General features: G+C 52.1%; 1 protein-coding gene across 1 annotated transcript in view; it reads left to right on the forward strand.

Moving 5' to 3' along the window:
* Positions 1 to 17,103, forward strand: part of CPXM2 (carboxypeptidase X, M14 family member 2) — a gene marked incomplete at its 5' end in the record, with an annotated part of 94,047 nt that overhangs the window by 16,762 nt on the left and 60,182 nt on the right. The window contains one exon of the mRNA XM_006912874.3: positions 6,690 to 6,799. Within this exon, the coding sequence (XP_006912936.1) occupies positions 6,690 to 6,799 (110 nt within the window). The remainder of the gene's footprint in view (positions 1 to 6,689; positions 6,800 to 17,103) is intronic.

Below are 17,103 nucleotides of genomic sequence, written 5' to 3' on the forward strand. Positions count from 1 at the left end.
TCACGCAGGCCAGAGGGCCTCGGCTCCGAGCTCCCCTCTGCCAGCTGGCAACGCCTGTCCCCGCCTTCCTCTGGTGGGACCCCAAAACACTATGCAGCTTGCGTTTGTGTCACATTCTCGAGTCTTCCGGCCAAACCAACTGGTGTAAAGATTGTGCCTGGGACTTTATGTCACACTGGATTTTCAAATTGCAGCTCGGGACACCTAGTAGCTGTTTAACTCTGTTTAAGCCCCCTTGAGTCTTAGTTTGTTTATGCCTAAAATGGAAATCACAGCGTCCATCTCTCATGGTTGTTATGAAGATTAAATGACAATACCTTTAGAGGGTCTGGCTCAGGTCAGTTGCTTACACGGTAGCACCGTTGCTCCCCAAATCATTACCCTTTAAAAATAATTTTTATGATTTGACTCCCATAACAGCTTCTCCCAGACAGATTTGGAGTATTGCGGGTGGGCTGTTGGGATCGAAGCTCCAGGTTTAGAATTCTGACTTTTACACTATATTCTGACTTCTCCCTGGAACCCTGGGCCGTAAAGGGCTTCATGACATTAAGTGCAGTGGGCACTCTGAGTTATTAGAGAGCCAGTTTGCTCCTATGGCAACTTACAGTGGTGATGAGGACAAGGACCAGTCAATATGTGCCTTAGAGCTAATATCCATTTTGTAAAGTGGCTTCAATGCTGAGAATTTCAGCACGGGACAGATTTAATTAAGCGTGTGTGTGCGCATATGAGTGCATGCATGTGTGTGTGTGTGTGCGCGCGTGCATGTGTGTGCATGTGTGTTTGTGCATGCACACGTGTGCGTGTGTGCATGCACATGCATGTGTGCATGTGTGCATGTATGCGTGAGTGTGCACGTGCGTGCGTGTGCCTGTGTGTGCATGTGTGTGCGTGCATGTGCGTGTGCGTGTGTGTGTCGTGGAAGGAGGGGTAGCATCCCCCCTCTGCCTGTCTCCTTGGGAATGAGCTCAGGCCTAGGAAATGGTGCCTGCTCAGCACAGGGCATCCTCAGAGAGCTGCACTGCCTTTAAGAGAAAAGTAGAGTCACTTTCGATGACTGTCACTCTCTTTCTTCCAGATTAGGGCTCTTCGCCAATCCCTAATTAATATCTTCCTGAAATGTTCTTTTCACACCTTTTTGTTCTCACCCACCTGCTTCTCAGGGTCAGTCTTTTTCCTCTTGGAGACAACAAAACGTAGATTTGATGCTAAGGGTTGTGCTCATTTTTGCAGGCAGGGCGGGTTGTGTTTGGTTTTGCAGGCGGGGCGGCGAGCTGTGCCGAGGGCACTGAGGGGCAGGCCCGGGCACTGAGGGGCAGGCCCGGCCGCCGTTGGAAGAGGCTGGGCCCAGAGCGGAGTCCCGGCTGCGTTCCTGCCTGAGCCGTTTGGGTACGGCCTGGCCAGGGACTCGGAAAACAGAGGGTGAGGGGCTGGGAATGAGTTCCTCATTGAATTCAAGCGCTCTTTTTGCCTCTTAATTGGTTCTCCAGTTGACATCATGATCTTGCTTATAATGCAGACATGTTACAGTCCCAACAAAGAAGCCTCTCTCCAGGGCTCTGGCCTTGTTACTTTCTAGCTGCAGATATGAAAATTTAGCTTTGAACCACTTGTTTGCCCTCCACTTTACTTGATCTTCAAGGCAGCACCCCGTCTTCCTCAGTGGAGTTTCCAAAGGATGGGAAAAAGTCCTCAGTGTTGGAAGGTGACAGTAACTTGGACAGGCGCAGGATGTTTCCGTGAGAATTTGAAAGCAAAGGAATTCTAACACCTCGTTCCAACTTCACGGTGCTTCTGGAGTTCTTTGGCTGGCAGAGTCCGCTGGGCTCAACCCTGTGGCAGTGTGTATGTCCATGTGTCCCCGGCACATTGTTCCAGCCGTTCTTCCTGCTGTCTGTGGTTTGAGTGGGACCCTCTAAAGACATTGCCATTGATCTTCATAATGACCATGAGAGATGGGCACTGCGATTTCTCGTGGATTCTAGATTTGGGTTTCTTTTCCCTCAGCCCTCGCTTGTCCGGGTTGCCAGTGAGGATCGCGTTAGTTTGATGGCCACTGTCTTGGGGATCTGCCGGCAGCCAAGGACAAGCAGGGACTGGCGGGATGGTGACTTGCGACTCCTTTCTGTCTTCCGTCCTTCTGCGGTTCTGGTATTGAAGATGTGGAGGGGTCCTTTTCTAGTTCATTCTGTGGATTTTCTCAAAGGCTGCTTACTGCCTTTGGGGTTCTAATGTTAGCAGTAGTCCCCTCTCGTGTCCAAAGACCAGGGTGCACCTGAGTGGCGGAAGTTCTGCAGATGTCACCTGGGGGACCAGGAGGTGGGCTTGAGCCTTGGCCCGAGGGACTGGGAGCTGGTGGCTTTGCAGTGTTTTCTTAATTATCCTCTGTGACTTCCTTGTCCATGAAGAGTTGTTCCACTTGGCGGGTGACCCCGAGACTGAAGAGCAGCTATTTTGCTTGTATTGGACGATGAGTCGACCTGCCGGAAGTCCTGAGGAGGAAGTTCCCAGGGTAGAAGAAAGAGGAAGACGATGCATCAGGTCGAACTATGTTGAAATTCCTCAGAGTTGAGTATTTAATATGGAGAACATTTCGACACTCTGTGTTTCGAATTAACTTAGAATCTTTAAATCCAAAGATAATTTTCCTGCCCATTATTTTCCTGCCTCTATTTTTCCATCCTTCAGTGTAGGAAAAGCCTTCACTTTTCTAAACGTGAAGATTTCTGTGTCAGACTTTCAGTGTCAGTGTTCAGGTGGGCCTAGGAACTTTTGTCGGGAATAGTGTGATTCTGACCTGGGAGCTTTGCCTCGTGCATCTTTGCAGAAAGCGGGGTGGAATCGAGAGTTTGTGCTTAAACCAGTTTATATTGAAACTTTTTACTAACTACGAAATGTTTCCAAATGTGGTTTTGGGAAGGCAGGTGACTCTCAGCTGATCTAGCGTGTAGTTTTAGCTGAGCTTAGCGGGATACAGCATTACGGGGTACAGCGCCCCGCAGTAGGCGGGCGCCCCGCGGTAGGTGGGGATGCAGGAAATGTTTGTCGCGCTAAATTGCATCGGTGGTTATGGGAACGGACTGAGAGTCGACGTGAAACAGACTTGTGGTGGAGGAAGGGCATGGAGGTGTGCCGGAATAGGCGGCGGCCTCCCGAGTGAGAGCTGTGTCTCTGACCCCAGCTGGGGCTTCTGCCATCTGCCCGTGCGGGGACAGGACTCCGAGGAGGAGGAAGTTGCCACAGCCCTGGACAGCTTCTTCGGTAGTAGACTGTGGGGGACAACCGGGACACGCGTGTCAGCTGCAGTAGTCACATACGCAGCCAAGGAGCCAGCGGGGCTTCTCCTGCCAGGCAGGCTTGATGTGTGGAATGTCATGGGGAATGGCTGCTCTCCAGACACTCTCACCAGTGGGCTTCTGTGTCGGATCATGTGCATGTGTCATCTGATTGCTGCCGGCGTCGGTGGCCTGTGTGACATCTCGTAGATGAGGCAATGGGCTGAAGGCGGGGGGAGGGAAGACTCTCTGGGAGTCAGAGGGTTACGACCCTGTGCTGCAGGCTCCCTTCAAGCAGGGAGGAAGGAAGAAGAGAAACGGGAAAATGGTGTGTTACGGAGGCCACGGGGGCCGGGGAGGTGGCTTCCGTAGACAGGCGACTCCACACGCCCGTCCCACGGACATGTCGGCTGTGAACTTGGAGACCTGGCACTAATTCCTCCTGCTCACAGGAGGACATGTTCCCAGTAGGCAGACATGAGATGAAGCGAGTCATGCCCTCTCCGGGAGGCGCGGTGTGAGGTCCAGTGGAGACCCCCGAGAGGTGTGATGCTGTGGGGGTCCGCCACCTGCACCCCGTTCCTCTGGCAGCACATGGTTTGTGGATGATGAACTCGTGGCTCTCCCTGCACCTGTCCCGTGTCCCTGCCTTGGTCCCTTCTGCGGGATTCCTGCCATCCCTCCGATGATTCCTCTTCCGGTTTAAGGTAACCATGGTTGGTTTCTCACCGCCCGAGGAGCCGCACCACCCACGTGCAGCGGGAACGTCGTCTTTGCCTGTGAAGGGCATGGCATGTTCTCAGTGTAAAGCCATCTCCAGCTTCTTTACAGTAGCATGGCTGATGAAGGATTTCAAACAAAACTAACTTCTCTAAAGAGAGTGTCCTCTAGTAAGAAAAACAGAATCCTTATGAGGAGTCGCTGACGACCGCGTTTGTGAGCGGGCCGAGTGTGTGTGTTCGCCTGGGTGCCCCACCAAAGGCGTCATCAGCTGTGCTGCGGGTGGAGGGAATGGCTTTTCTGGCATGTGCTGTCACGGCGTCTCGAGAGTGACGGGAGTGGACGTTTGTCTGATGTGGCAGCTGACAGCATCGTCAGCTGTGTGGAAGGCTGCCCTCACCAGGTGTGCATGATGATCCAGCCCCTTGAGAGGGCAGGCGTTGAGATTTTGAGTTGATATTAGATGTGCCTCCCCCCCCAACCCCAATTATGGGTACTTTCCACCCCTTGTGTACCTTGGGGAGAGATGTGGGGTGCTTCCACATATCAACGGGAGAGCAATTTTAATGAACATGCAATTTTATTCATGTAGTTCCTTTTCGAATTATAATGTTCATGTATGTACATGAAATTTTCCTTTTCTGGAAGAAACGCTTTGGATAGCAAATGTTGCTTTATTAGCTAGTAAATAATATGTATGTGTGTCCGCCCACCTGTCTGTCTTTATCTAAATGGTATGAATGGAAGGCGTGAGCTGGACGCAGTGTGCGGAATTCACCACCTGCGTTGTTTTCCGCTACCAAGGAATGGGATGGGAACACGTTCGAATGGCCACCATCCTGAGACCCATGTGGGGCAGCTCGGACGCTTGGGCACCTGCTCTCAGGTGGCTGCCTGCCTGAGGGGCAGGTTCCGTGACTGTCATGGCCGGTAGTGGCAGGCAGCATGGATTTCTGGAAGTTGGGTAAGAAAGAGCCTTGCTCAGTTGTCGGACACTTGAAGTCAATTTCGGGCAGGCAGGATGGAGAATCGCTCAGTGAACGTTTGGAACCGAGAATGTCCTCCAGGCGTCCAGGACATACCCCAGTGAAGGACCCGGTGATGGTGACTAGATTACTCTCTGTGGACTCAGCCTCGGGTGGTGAGGGGTGCTCGCTGTAGGGACCTCCGCTAGCTCCATGACCCCCTTGCTGCATTGCCGCCTCCCAGGCTCGCTGCTGGAACCCCCGTTTGCTACATAGCCTCCCACTTGCTGCACCCCCCCTCCATTAACTGTGTTCCCCCATTCACTGCATGTCCCCATTCTCGTGACCCCCTCTTGTGGCATGGCCCCCTCTCCGAGAAGCCAGCCATTGCTTGCGGTGCCACCGGAAGCCCTGTGAGTTCTCTAGCGGCGTCATGCAGGTGACAGTGGCACCACTGACCCCCCCCGCCCCCCCACTCCTCACCACACTGGGTGCTCACATCTGCATCCCTGTGCACGGCACAGACAGCTGATGGAAATTCGCCCATTGGGGCCGCCGCCTGGCTGCTGTGGGCAGGGCCGGGGGACAGCGTGGCATCGTTTGAAAGCCCGGAGATGAGAATCTGGAGGCCAGGAGCTGAGGTCCAGCGGTGCCTTGGATGACTCACCTCAAGTCTCAGGACTCAGTCTCCTCTTCTGAGAACTTACGGGGAGGACTAGATGGTGTCTCGGGCCCCCGCAGCCCTCACTTTCCTAACCAGGTGCCCGCAGAGCACCCCTGGCCGCCATCTTCCCGGGCTCCTCCAGCCTCTTGAGACGGGGGAGGCCTCTCCCCTGCGGGAGTTCGTCGTGGATGGACAGACACCCCACCTCCCCAGGTGCTCCCGGATCCCTGGGGCTCTCCCGTCTCGGCAGTGACCCCGACGGCCTGTTACCTTAGGGACTTTCTCGTACTTCCCGCGGAAATGGACTTCGTTCACTGCTACTGCAGGGTTTTCGTTTCATTCCTCCAGGGTCGGACTTGAAGGAGGTAGCATCACTGGGACTGTCCCAGCGGATGCCAGGGCGTGAGAGCGGCCGCCCAGCAGTCAGGAGGCCTGGATTCCAGCCCCGGGGCTGCTGTTACAGCTCTTATCTGTGGGGGCGATGGCGCGATGGCCGAGGGGCTTTCCCGGCACCGGCGTCTTATTCCAGGGTCAGCTGGGACCCGACTGTGTTTCGAAGCCACGCTCAAAGTTACCCGCTTTGTCAAGAACAGAGGACAATGGATTTCCGCCGTTTACATCGCTTCGCACATTGGCACGCACAACGCAAGGGCGGGAGCTGCCGGAGGAAAATCAACAAGTTCTGATTCATTGGCAGAGCTCAGCCCACGGGGTTGCTCCGAAATTCCTAACCAATAACGCTCCCCGACGGCGTCACCCTGTGGAAGGTTCCTTCACCAGAAACTGGGGACACTGGGGTAGTGTAGACAGCAACAGGGAGAAGGAACATCGGGGCACAAACACCCAGCGGGGAGATGCCGGCGCCGGGGAGAACCGGCACGATGCTGACGGCGGCTGCACCGCATTTGTCCCCGCAGCGCCGGCGGCGCCGCTGGGCGGGGCTGCGATGACCCCTGGGAGTTTGGGGGGAAGGACAGAAAAGCACGTGGGCGGCTTTAGAAAAGCAGAAACCTGTTTCTTTCAGCAGCCGTCCTTGTTTTTAACGAGCGTTGTCCTTTCCAGGTTGCCCGCCTCTTGGTCTGGAAACCTTAAAAATCACAGACTTCCAGCTCCACGCGTCCACGGTGAAACGCTACGGCCTGGGGGCGCATCGAGGGCGGCTCAACATCCAGGTACCGGCGCCGGGGGCGGGGTTCCGACTGCGTGGCCGGCCGCTCGGGTCACAGACCTGCGATGGCTCGTTGCGCTCGGGTGGGCACCGGGCAGGGCACTTAACGTGCCTGAGCCTCATTCTCACAATAGGAAGGGCGTTGCTGCAGAGCCGTCATCTCACAGGGGCGGGGCGGGCCCTGGACCCAGGATCGCTGTTTTCTCCTGACTTCTGAGTGAGAAGGAAGCTGCTGGTACCTGCGTCCCGGTCAGTCCGCGTCCACGTGATCTGTCTGGAAAGGACAGGGGGAGACCCCAAACCCCCGTGGGTTTGGGCAGGCAGTGGCGTTCGCCCTCTCTGCCCTCCCTGCCGGGGCTTCTCCCAGAGGTCCATCGCACGTATCTCTTCCAGGCTGTTCCGTGGCCGCCCCCAGGTAAAACGCTTAGTGGCTTTCTTGGGCCTGGCACTTCATGGCTGCCCTCCCTCCCTGAGGCTCAGGGGCCACCGGAACCTTGGCCCTCATCACTGTCAAGGTCCTGCTCCGAGCAGGTGAGCCCCTCCTTGCACAGTATACACCATGAGCTTCCTGTCTGCAGGGCTTTGGTCTCCGCAGGCCCCCTGCCTGCACCCCTGCCCTCGCCACCATGCCCAAGCAGCAGAAGGCCCGCTCAGAGATGAGTGTCCTCCCGTCCATAAATGTAACGACTTCAGCAGCACAAATGTCTTCTGTCACCGTTCTGGAGGGTAAGAGCCTCCTTAGGCTCAGATCGAGGTGGCGGCAGGGCCGCCTTCCGCAGCCTCTGGGGAGAATCCCTTTCTTTGCCCATTCCCGCCTCTCGCGTCTCCTGCATTCCTTGCCCGTGGCCCCTTCTTTCTTCAAAGCCGGCCACGGCAGGTCGAGTGCGTCCTGCCTCCTCCCTCTTCGAAGCACTTTTAAGGACCCTCGTGATTATGTCAGGCCCACCTGGATGATCGAGGCTCGCCTCCCCACCTCAAGCGATCTTAGGCGCACCCGGCAACCTTCATGCCGTTGCAACCTCGCATCTTCACAGGTGCTGGGATTAGCACGTGGTCATCTTTGTCGGGGAGAGGCTGTTTTCCTGCCGACCCATCTGCCTTTTCCCTCCCGCTCCAGCCCTGGCCGATCCGCCCCTTCTCAACTCAGCGTTTGGTCATGTAGGGTCCTGTGTGGTTCTCTAAGAACGTGGTTCTCTATTATTTTAGTTTTCTTTCCCCAACTGATCCGTGACTGGGCGTGGTTTCCTTTTTGCACATGCGCCGTCTCATCGAGCCTTTTTTTTGGGGTGGGGGGGGTGGTCCTTTCATCTCCTCCATCAAGGCTGCATTCCAAGCGGCAGAGTCGACACCTCATTCTCCCAGTGGTCACTGTAAGTGTGCCGGGAACTGGACAGGAGTGGACTGGGCCCCTTCACGGGGGGCTCCCGGGCTTGGGGGCATCTGCGCAGAGCTCCGGCTCCAAGCTGCTTCTGCTCTTTCCTCCCCCCCGACACTTGCCTGCGTCCGATGGGCTTGCAAAGTGCTCGATCATCTCCACGTTGCAGTTCAGAAGAATTCAGGTCGAACCTTTCCAGAACTAACTTTAATGAAATCCAAAGTTGGCTTATAAGTAGTCTTTCTTCTTCTTTTTTTAAAATAATAGTTGTTAAGAAACATTTGGATGTGTACGACTGGACACCGTGTTTTACGAGAGAATGAACTCTTAAAGTCTGAACAGTAGTAACCCTTAAAAATCTGAGAGCCTCCAGCATCTTGAGCAGATTCTGGTTTTCCGAGTGAATAAAGCCAGACCGGAGCAGGGCTGGACCCAAGTGGGCGGGAGGCCGTGCCGTGCGCTAATTGGAAGAGCTGTCACCTGATGCCTTGAATGCTTTCTCTGTAAATGAAATGATCCTTTATTAAAGAGCAGGTGGTCACATGTACCCACACTGTCGGTCAGAAGTGGAAAGGACCTGTTCGTCCTAAATCGGTGGGGTGGGGTGGGGGGTGAGGGTCGTGTGCCTCCAGTGGGGAATCCTGGCGCAGAGTGGGCAGGCGGAGTGCTGAGTGCAGACCTTGGCCCTGACACTTCTAGATTTGGGGGTCTTTAGAACAATTATCTTACATCTCTGAGTCTCAGTCACCTCATCAGAAAAACGAGAGTCCCAAGCATTTGCAGGATTTGTTGAATGGTGAAATTAGGAAATGAATAATTTTAAAACATTGATTGGATCATCTCATTCCTCTACTTAAGGCCTCCAGTAGCTGCCAGGTGCTCTTGGGATAAACCCCTGCCCGGCCCTGTGTGATCAGCCCTCTTAACTCCTATGTGGCACTGTCGCTTCTGAATGACGGTTGACTCGTTTCCTTGGGTGTCGTCTGTCTTTCCTTGAGTGGAGCCCCTAGGTTAGAAGGGGCTTGTTTCCCCTCCTCTCCTGTCCCCCACTGCCACCCTTCCCCCCAGGCCAGAATAGTGCCCGGCACACAGGAAGTGCACAGAGGATGTCAGATGGCAGAAGACTCGGCTGAAGTGCAGGTGGCTGTTACTAGCTCCCCTGCCTTCTCTGGGTTACCAAGGAGGCCCGGCTGGCAGGTGGGCCATGCTGCAGGGAGCAGCGGCTGGGCTGTCCTTGCTTTCTGGTCATCGTCCCTGTGTCTGTCTTCACGCAAGGGAGGCACGTGCTAGAGAGAAAGCATGCTTCTTGGGCTGAAAGTGTCGGCAGACGCATGCTCCTGCCTTCAGCTGGGGTAAAAATGGCGGGATGAGTGAAAATTACTTCAGCGCTAGTCATCCTTCTGGGGATTTATTTTTTCCTTCAGTGATCTGCCGTCTCCCCTGATGCCTGGTCTCATAAGAACGCCTCCACACTTGCTTGGAAGGTGTGAAATTGCTGCTTTCATAGCCAGGTCCGGCCAGCCGTCCCCAGGCCCTGGGCTCCTGCCCCCACATGTCAGTCACAGAGAGCGCAGTGTTGCCTGTGGCTGGATGAGGGGCTCCAGGACATCACCCACCATGGGGCAGGTATAACGAGATCAGGGCCCCTCCCGTAGTTCTTCCCAGAATCAGTGCCCCAGAAACGTGGTCCGCTGTCACTCATGTTCCGAAACGCGTCTTCCCAAGCATTCCGTTCGAAACGCAGTTTAAAAATAACCCCGTCTTGTCTCACATCGAGTATTTTGTAGGCGTGGCAAACTAATGGGACTTTATGTGTGAGAAACACCAAGGCGTCTAAATGAGAAACCGTGTTTAAATGCCATCAGGCTGGATGCAGGTGTGTTAGTCCAGCCCCTGGCCGGCCCTGGCTCTGCGGGCGCACATGCAGTTCACCCAAAACGCTCAGGCTCGCAGGCTTGGTGCATCCTGGTTCGCCTGCTAACGTGCTGAGTGGCCCGGGGCAAGTGGCCCGCCTCCTCTGAGGCTCAGTGTCTTCGTCAGTCAAGGGGGGGTCCCAGCACCCCTTCCTGGAAAGTGAAGATCGAAAGGCATAAAAGGAGACTTGTCTTCGATAATTCTCCATTGCCATGTTCGTGCTGTTAGAATTCATTTGTGCAGTTGACCGCCGTTGCCCGGACCAGCCCCAGGCCCTCGGGTGCCAGCGTGTCCCCATTTCTTGGGACGCCTCTGTCTCTGGTGGAGGCAGAGCGGGAATCAGCACCGAGAGTGGTGGGCGCTGCGCTAAGCGCCTCACGCATGTCACATGAGACGAGTGGTACAATTATTATCATTACTTCTACCTTGTAGGACGCAGACCCGTTGGGTTGGTAGAGTAACTTGGTTAAGACTTCCTGGGAGAGGCAGGATGTGGCTACGAGCTGCTTTAAGCCTGGGGTCGTTGCCCCTGACAACACCATGTGACTGCCCCCAAGTCAACAGGTAGAAACGCTCTGGGTGCATCTGGGACGACACAGAGCCGTGTCTGTCTCTCTTTCCCGATGTTTATCGCACATCGATTTGCTCGTCTGTCGCCCTCGCCAAATGCTGATGTCGCGGACAGCGGGAATCTCGTCTTCTGAGCATCCCTCAGCGGTTCGAGCACACTGCCTGCACGCGTCTGCGCTCGCCGAAGGTTTCTGGGGAGAAGCTGCCATGCTTCAGGGCACCATAGCTCCGTGACGACGTCTCTGGAAGGGGGCGGAGCAGGCTGCTGTGCTGCCTCTTGTGTTTGGCTCATGTGTGATGGGCAAATACAGAATGATGTAATTATGACACAGAGGTAGCGTTGGTTCACGTGTCAATTTTGCCAATATGCCAATGTTTTGTGGGACCAGGCACCAGCACTTGACCCTGTAATGCACCAACACACTGAGTACAGGACCCTCCAAAGAATTCCTCTGTCCTGTACGTGGTACTTGTCACTCCCCGCTCTTCTGAGAAGACTCTGGTGGGGGTGGGGAGAGGCAGGGGGAGGGGATAGGGCGGGGAGCGGGGGGCTGTGCTCCATTTTAGGATGCTTATCGCTCAGTTTTTTTTTTGCATTTGCCCTTACTTCAAACTCAGCAGCTTCTACTTCCTTCCACCCCTCCCATCATACTGCCTTGATCTTCTTTTTAAATGTCAAACCCTAGCATGATAGCTGTATTAAGAAAATTCGTAAGCAATTTCGCATGTCTCCTTAACCACGCTAGTATTTTTTAGGATTGATTTTTTTAGTTTTCTGATTACAGGGCCGCATAGATTTTGAAGCCTATTTTCCCCATGAACTCCGTCTTTATAATGCAAGATTTTGCAAGTCAATGAGCTTTTACTGAGTTGCATTTGCCACATTATAGCAGAAACACCTGTCTCTTTGTCTTCGTTCATTTGGGCTGCTGTAAGGGAATACCATAGACCAGGTGGCTTATAAACAACACATTTGTTTCTCACAGTTCTGGAAGCTGGGAAGTCCAAGGTGAAGGTGCCAGCAGATTCCGTGTCTGGTGAGGGTCTACTTCCTCGTTCACACACAGCTGGCGAGGGAGCTCTGTGGGGTCTCCTTTTCAAGAGCAGTAATCTTATTCAAAAGGGCTCTACCCCTGCCAAAGGCCCCACCTACTAATACTGTCACCTTAAGCATTAGGTTTCAACAGGAATTTTGAGGGGACATAAAAACATTCAGTCAATAGCATTCTTTTGTCTTCATTTTAAGCATAAGACTTTGAAGCAGTCAAAGCACCTTATAACTCAACTTATAACTTCTCCTTTTTGCGAGTAGAACTTTGCTTATGTCAATTTAATAGTATAAGCTTAGAGAAAAAACCCCAGGCCTTCATTTCACCAGTGCATTGGGACAAGATAGGTCTTCCAAGAATTCAGGGAAGAGATGCAGTTCAGCGGATCTCAGCGGTTTGCCATCTTGCTAGGGTTATTCTTGCCGTGTGCCCGGGACCCTTATACATAAGTCACTTGTGAGGCTGTGATCTCGTTTAGAAGAAGGAATAATCATTGGCGGCTTCTGCTTGCAGACAGATTAGAAATGTAAAATCTCAAAGAAAACGAACATTTTGACGATGACCTCTAAAATCAGGCTCGGATCATCTGCCTGTAGTTGGTCTTAGGAGGTAACCCTGTATTCAGGAGGGTCATTCAATGGCAGCGCATCACCTGTTCTGTCCCCACATAATCCTCTGAGGACCCCAAGAGGTTTTCCATGACTCATAAACTGAGCGAGGAGGGTGGGTGTGTCCCACCGCCATCACCATTTGAATGCTTTCTTAGCTGGAAAGCCTGGCCACTTCGAAGGGCTGGTTTCGATTTCATTCTTACGACTCTAAAGTTAGGGCAAGTATGAGCCCGACGTGTGATCAGAAGAAATGAAATACCGAGAGCGAGACTGTCACCATGGTTCCTGCCTGTGAACTAGAACGTGAGGGAGTTGGTGCTCGGATCAAAGTTTTGGAAGAGCTGATGCTTCGAGGTCACGAGACAAACCATGGGGTTCTGCGTTAACCCCCCCAGGTGTCTTTGTGAGATCTGCTCATGGTTGTGGCCCACGTCTTGCTCACGTATATTAGAAATGACTTGGAGTTTGACCCTTAGAGAAGTTAGCTCACCGCTGGTACCTCTTTCACGAGCGACTGTCTGGTTGTGATAATGACGTCTGTCAGAGCCATCCCTCAGCCCCGCTGGAACGAACCCCAGCTCCCTCGTTAGTTCCTTCCTCAAAGGCATTCTCCAGGGCTCCTGGGTGCCGACATTAGGGTCCACTTCCAACGTTCCGGTCACCTTTTTACCTGAAGTGAGGCGTAAGCCCCGAAGGGGGCCGGTGCCTGTGGCTTTGGATGTGCCCCACAGGAAGATGCGAGGTCGGCTCTAGAACATGGAACCGAGTTTTATACTGGTGTCAAAGTTCACGGGCACGGGGACATTCCGTACATCAGGCTCACTGTTCCCTTTGGCCCCGAAGACCACATTCATCCTGGCAGGAAGTCTGTGGGCAGCAGCGTTTTCTCGAGCATCACCGATGCCCGTCCCACCTCCGCCTGTCCCTGGCGCCATCTGCACCCAGAGTCTTCTGACGCCACAGCCCGTCCGTCCCTTCAGACCGTCCCCGTTCTCCGGGTGCTCGGCCTCCCGTCTGTTTCTGGCTGCGGGAAGCATTGCTGTAACTCAGCAAGCTCTAGGGGGCGGGGCGTCTGCGTACAAGGTGCTGTGAGGGCAGAAATAATCCCAGTGGGTATCGTTCCCAAACCAAGGAATGTCCTGCCTGTTCCGATAAAGAGATTTTGTTTTGCATCTGGCTTCAAGGAACAGTCTGGGAGACAGTGTTCGCATGCCAAAACGCTGGAATTTTGGATATTTGGATTTTTATGGGAATAACAGGACCACATATTTTAAATCATGACTCTCTTGGAAAATTCGAAACGAGTATTACCGTAACGTGCTGTTCTGAATCTCAAGAAGCTGGCATGGTAAACACATGAGCTGTGCGAGGAACTAAGACCAGGAGCACAGGACAGCAGGAGAGGGGAGCGAGGAAACCAGGACCCCGGCTGTGAAGCACGGCTCGTGGGGAGCCACGGGGCTCTCTGGGTCTGATCTGGATTCTGTCCCAGTTGTTATGCGAATTTTTCTTAACTATTCAATTAAATTTTGTTAAACTGATATTTCATTTCATCGTCAATATACCTGGAGGGAAACTCTGTTCTAGAGAAAAGGAAATCGAAGTCAGAGGCTAAATGACCTGTCCTAGCCCCACAGCTAGTCAGTCAGCAGAGCTGAGGCTCGAAGTTCAAGGTTTCTGGCCGCAGGTAAATCTGCGCTCCTTCCTCTGCGTCTCTGTACCCAGGAGAAGGTCCAGCGTGTTCACCAGCTTGTGACCTTGTGGCCTCCCCCGAAGACCCATCTTGCGACTCGTCTCCCTGAGCCACCTCCTGGCAGGGCCCAGAGCAGTCTGAGGGGCGTAGCAGTCACACCCACGGGGCACAACCGAGCTGCCCTCTCAAACGATGCTGCGTGGGCTGGGCCAGGCAGGCCAGGCCGACTGTCTCCTGGACGTGTACAGTCGGGAGTCTGTGTGCAGGCCATTTTGTGCTAGGCTTTCAGCGGACATAACCAACTTTCAGTGCACAAGCAGAGAAGCCAGTGTGGGGAGAGGGCGAAGGAGAGGAAGGAAGAGAAAGGTCAGAACAGGTCCTTCCTTTCTCCACTTCATTTAAAAACAGCAAAACCACCTCCCGGAGAACTTTGCGCGCTAGGCTCTATTATAAATTCTGGGGGAACAATGATGAGTAAATATGGAAATAGTCCCTGATCCGTTAGCAAATATTTATGGAGGACCTACTATGTGCTGGACCCTATTTAGGTGCTTGGGGTCCCTCCGTGACCAAAACAGACAATGCATCTTGCCATCCGAAAGCTTACATTCTAGTTGGGGAGGCACATAAAAGCAAGACATGTAATAAAATATAACTTTTATAACAGGCTAGGAGGTGCTATAGAGGGAAGAAAACAAACCGAGAGCCAGCAGTGGGGGTCAGGAGGGCCAGCTCTGGGGCGGGGACAGGTCACAGTTAAAAGTGATCAAGGTCGGCTTCATAGAGGAGGTGATACTTGCGTTAAGCTGGCTTGAGGATCAGCAGGGGGTGAGGTAGCTATGGGAAGAGCATGCTGGGCAGTGGGAATGGCTGGTGCAAGGGTCCACGGTGACAGCATGTCTGTGTCACAAGGAGCAGCAGGAGGCCGACGTGGCCAGGGCACAGTGAGCAGGGGAGAAGGCGTGGGCCCGAAGTAACGCTGGAAAGGCTTTGCTTCTGGCTTTTATTCTTGAGTCGGTTGGAGGATCCGTGGAAAATTATGGGCATAAGAATGACATGCTGTGACTTACACATGCAAAGCACCAACCTAGTCACTGTGTTGGCTTAGGACAGCAAGCACCAAAGCAGGGAGGCCCCTTGGGGACAACCTCAGCATCTCAGACGGGGTGGCGCTGGCTCCAGCCAAGACTGGAGTGGTGGAGGTGGTGAGAAGTGGTTGGATTTTGGATGTTCGAAGTAGGATTTTCTGATGAAGAGGCGCACGAGGTTTGGATTGAAGGGCGCCAGAGATAAAAAGAAGCACCCAGGGTGCCTCCAGTGTTTTTTGGCCTGCAATTCTGATAATCTCATGGGAAAATGAAATTATTAAAAAACCATCTCACCAGCGAATGCACAATTATAACCAGTAGTTAACACTCAGGAAGGAGAGGACCATGTGTCGTAGTTTCCTGGGGCGTCTGTAACAAAGTCCCACCAACGGGGCAGCTCGTTTCTTAGAAAATTTAAATCTTTATTTCTAAATAATATGCACATATTGATATGTATTGATTTATAAATTTTTGACTTTATCTTTTAAATTCGTGTATGGAAGATGAGAATTAGAGCTTATTTTTCTACACTTGTACTCCTCTTTAATGCTTCCCATAAAATTCTATCTCAAAGTTTGGGTACATCTGTATTCAAGGTTTACGTTCTTATGGCTGTGTAAATATTGCTTACTACCGAGCCAAGAATCTAGATCTGCTTATATTTTTAAAAGCATCTCCCCGCATCGTGCAATAATAGGTCTAGGTCTATAAATACCCTTTAATATCATTATCTATAAAGTCAAGCCTGTTCGATATTTTTAGCCTCGCTTTTGTGTGTTATGTTTCTGTAGACGTCCCCAGGGGCACGTTCACTCACTGTATTCTGAATGGGTTGCTCTCCCAGTCTTCCGCAGAGACTGTCCTGGGTCTTCCTTAACCATCATCCTGAGAATTCTCTCCAGTGACGGAGCCTTTGATTCCTCGATGCGATGTCTTTCTCTTTTTGGTGTTCTGCCTCGTTTTTTTGTGGAGCACCTTCTGCAGTAGCTTCATGGAAATGGTGCATGAGAAATAAATTTTTTAAGGCTCCGGGAACTTGAAAATGTCTTTATTTTATCATCGCGATTGATTGGAAGTCAGCTGAGTGTGAAATTCTAGGATGAAAAATCTTTTCCTTCAGAATTTTGGTCGTTATCGCTTTATCCTTCTAGCTTTAGATGTTGGTATTTAGAAATCTGATACCATTCTTACTCCTTTCGCTTTGTTTTATATATTTGTTCATTTGTTAAGTATTATATATTATTAGTTTCCTCTTTGGAAACTTTTAGAATCTTCCCTTTATTTCCGATGTTTTGAAGTTTCATAATGATACGCCTTCGTGCAGGTCTTATTTTATTCATTGTATTAAATTCTTAGTGTTTCAGAGACTTAAGCCATTCAGGAACATTATCTTATAGCATTTTGGTTTTTTTGCCATTTCTTCTACTAAAAATCTCCTGGATTTCTTCCTCTACTTCCGTTATGTTTCTCTTATTGTCCATTGATACTGGAATTTGCACATTCCGAGAGCTCCCCATGCAATTCTTTTTCCTTTCTGACAATATCCTATTGTTGTTTCATGCCAACAAGGTATTTTCTTTCAAAGGATATTAATTGTCGTTTCTCTGAGGCTTTCCTCCTGAAATTTATATTTTTAGTTTTGTTATTGGTGTCGTTCATTGATGCCAGGCAGCATTGCGTTCTAGACTTGGATGCTGGGGCATACCTCACTTTTCAGGACGCTGATAGCCACTGAGTTCCCTGTTTCTATGTATCACATCACACCTGCCCTCCGCGATGTCTGAGCCCCCCAAATCCAGAGCCCCTGTGTTTTTTTTTTTTGAGAAAAATTTCAGGTTTTCTTTGGAGTAGTGGGGATGTGGGAACCTAATTTTTCTAATACACATTTTGAATCAATTCCCTGTTCTCAGCATCGCTCATTCTCACCTTCCAAGATACTTAAGAATCCAGTCTGTGAGTTTCTTAGGTTCTGCGTGGTTCGCTTCACGTTGCTGTGCCTCTTGTCAGT

The sequence above is a fragment of the Pteropus alecto genome, unplaced genomic scaffold (genome assembly GCF_000325575.1).
Source record: "Pteropus alecto unplaced genomic scaffold, ASM32557v1 scaffold74, whole genome shotgun sequence".
In the NCBI taxonomy this organism is placed as follows: domain Eukaryota; kingdom Metazoa; phylum Chordata; class Mammalia; order Chiroptera; family Pteropodidae; genus Pteropus; species Pteropus alecto.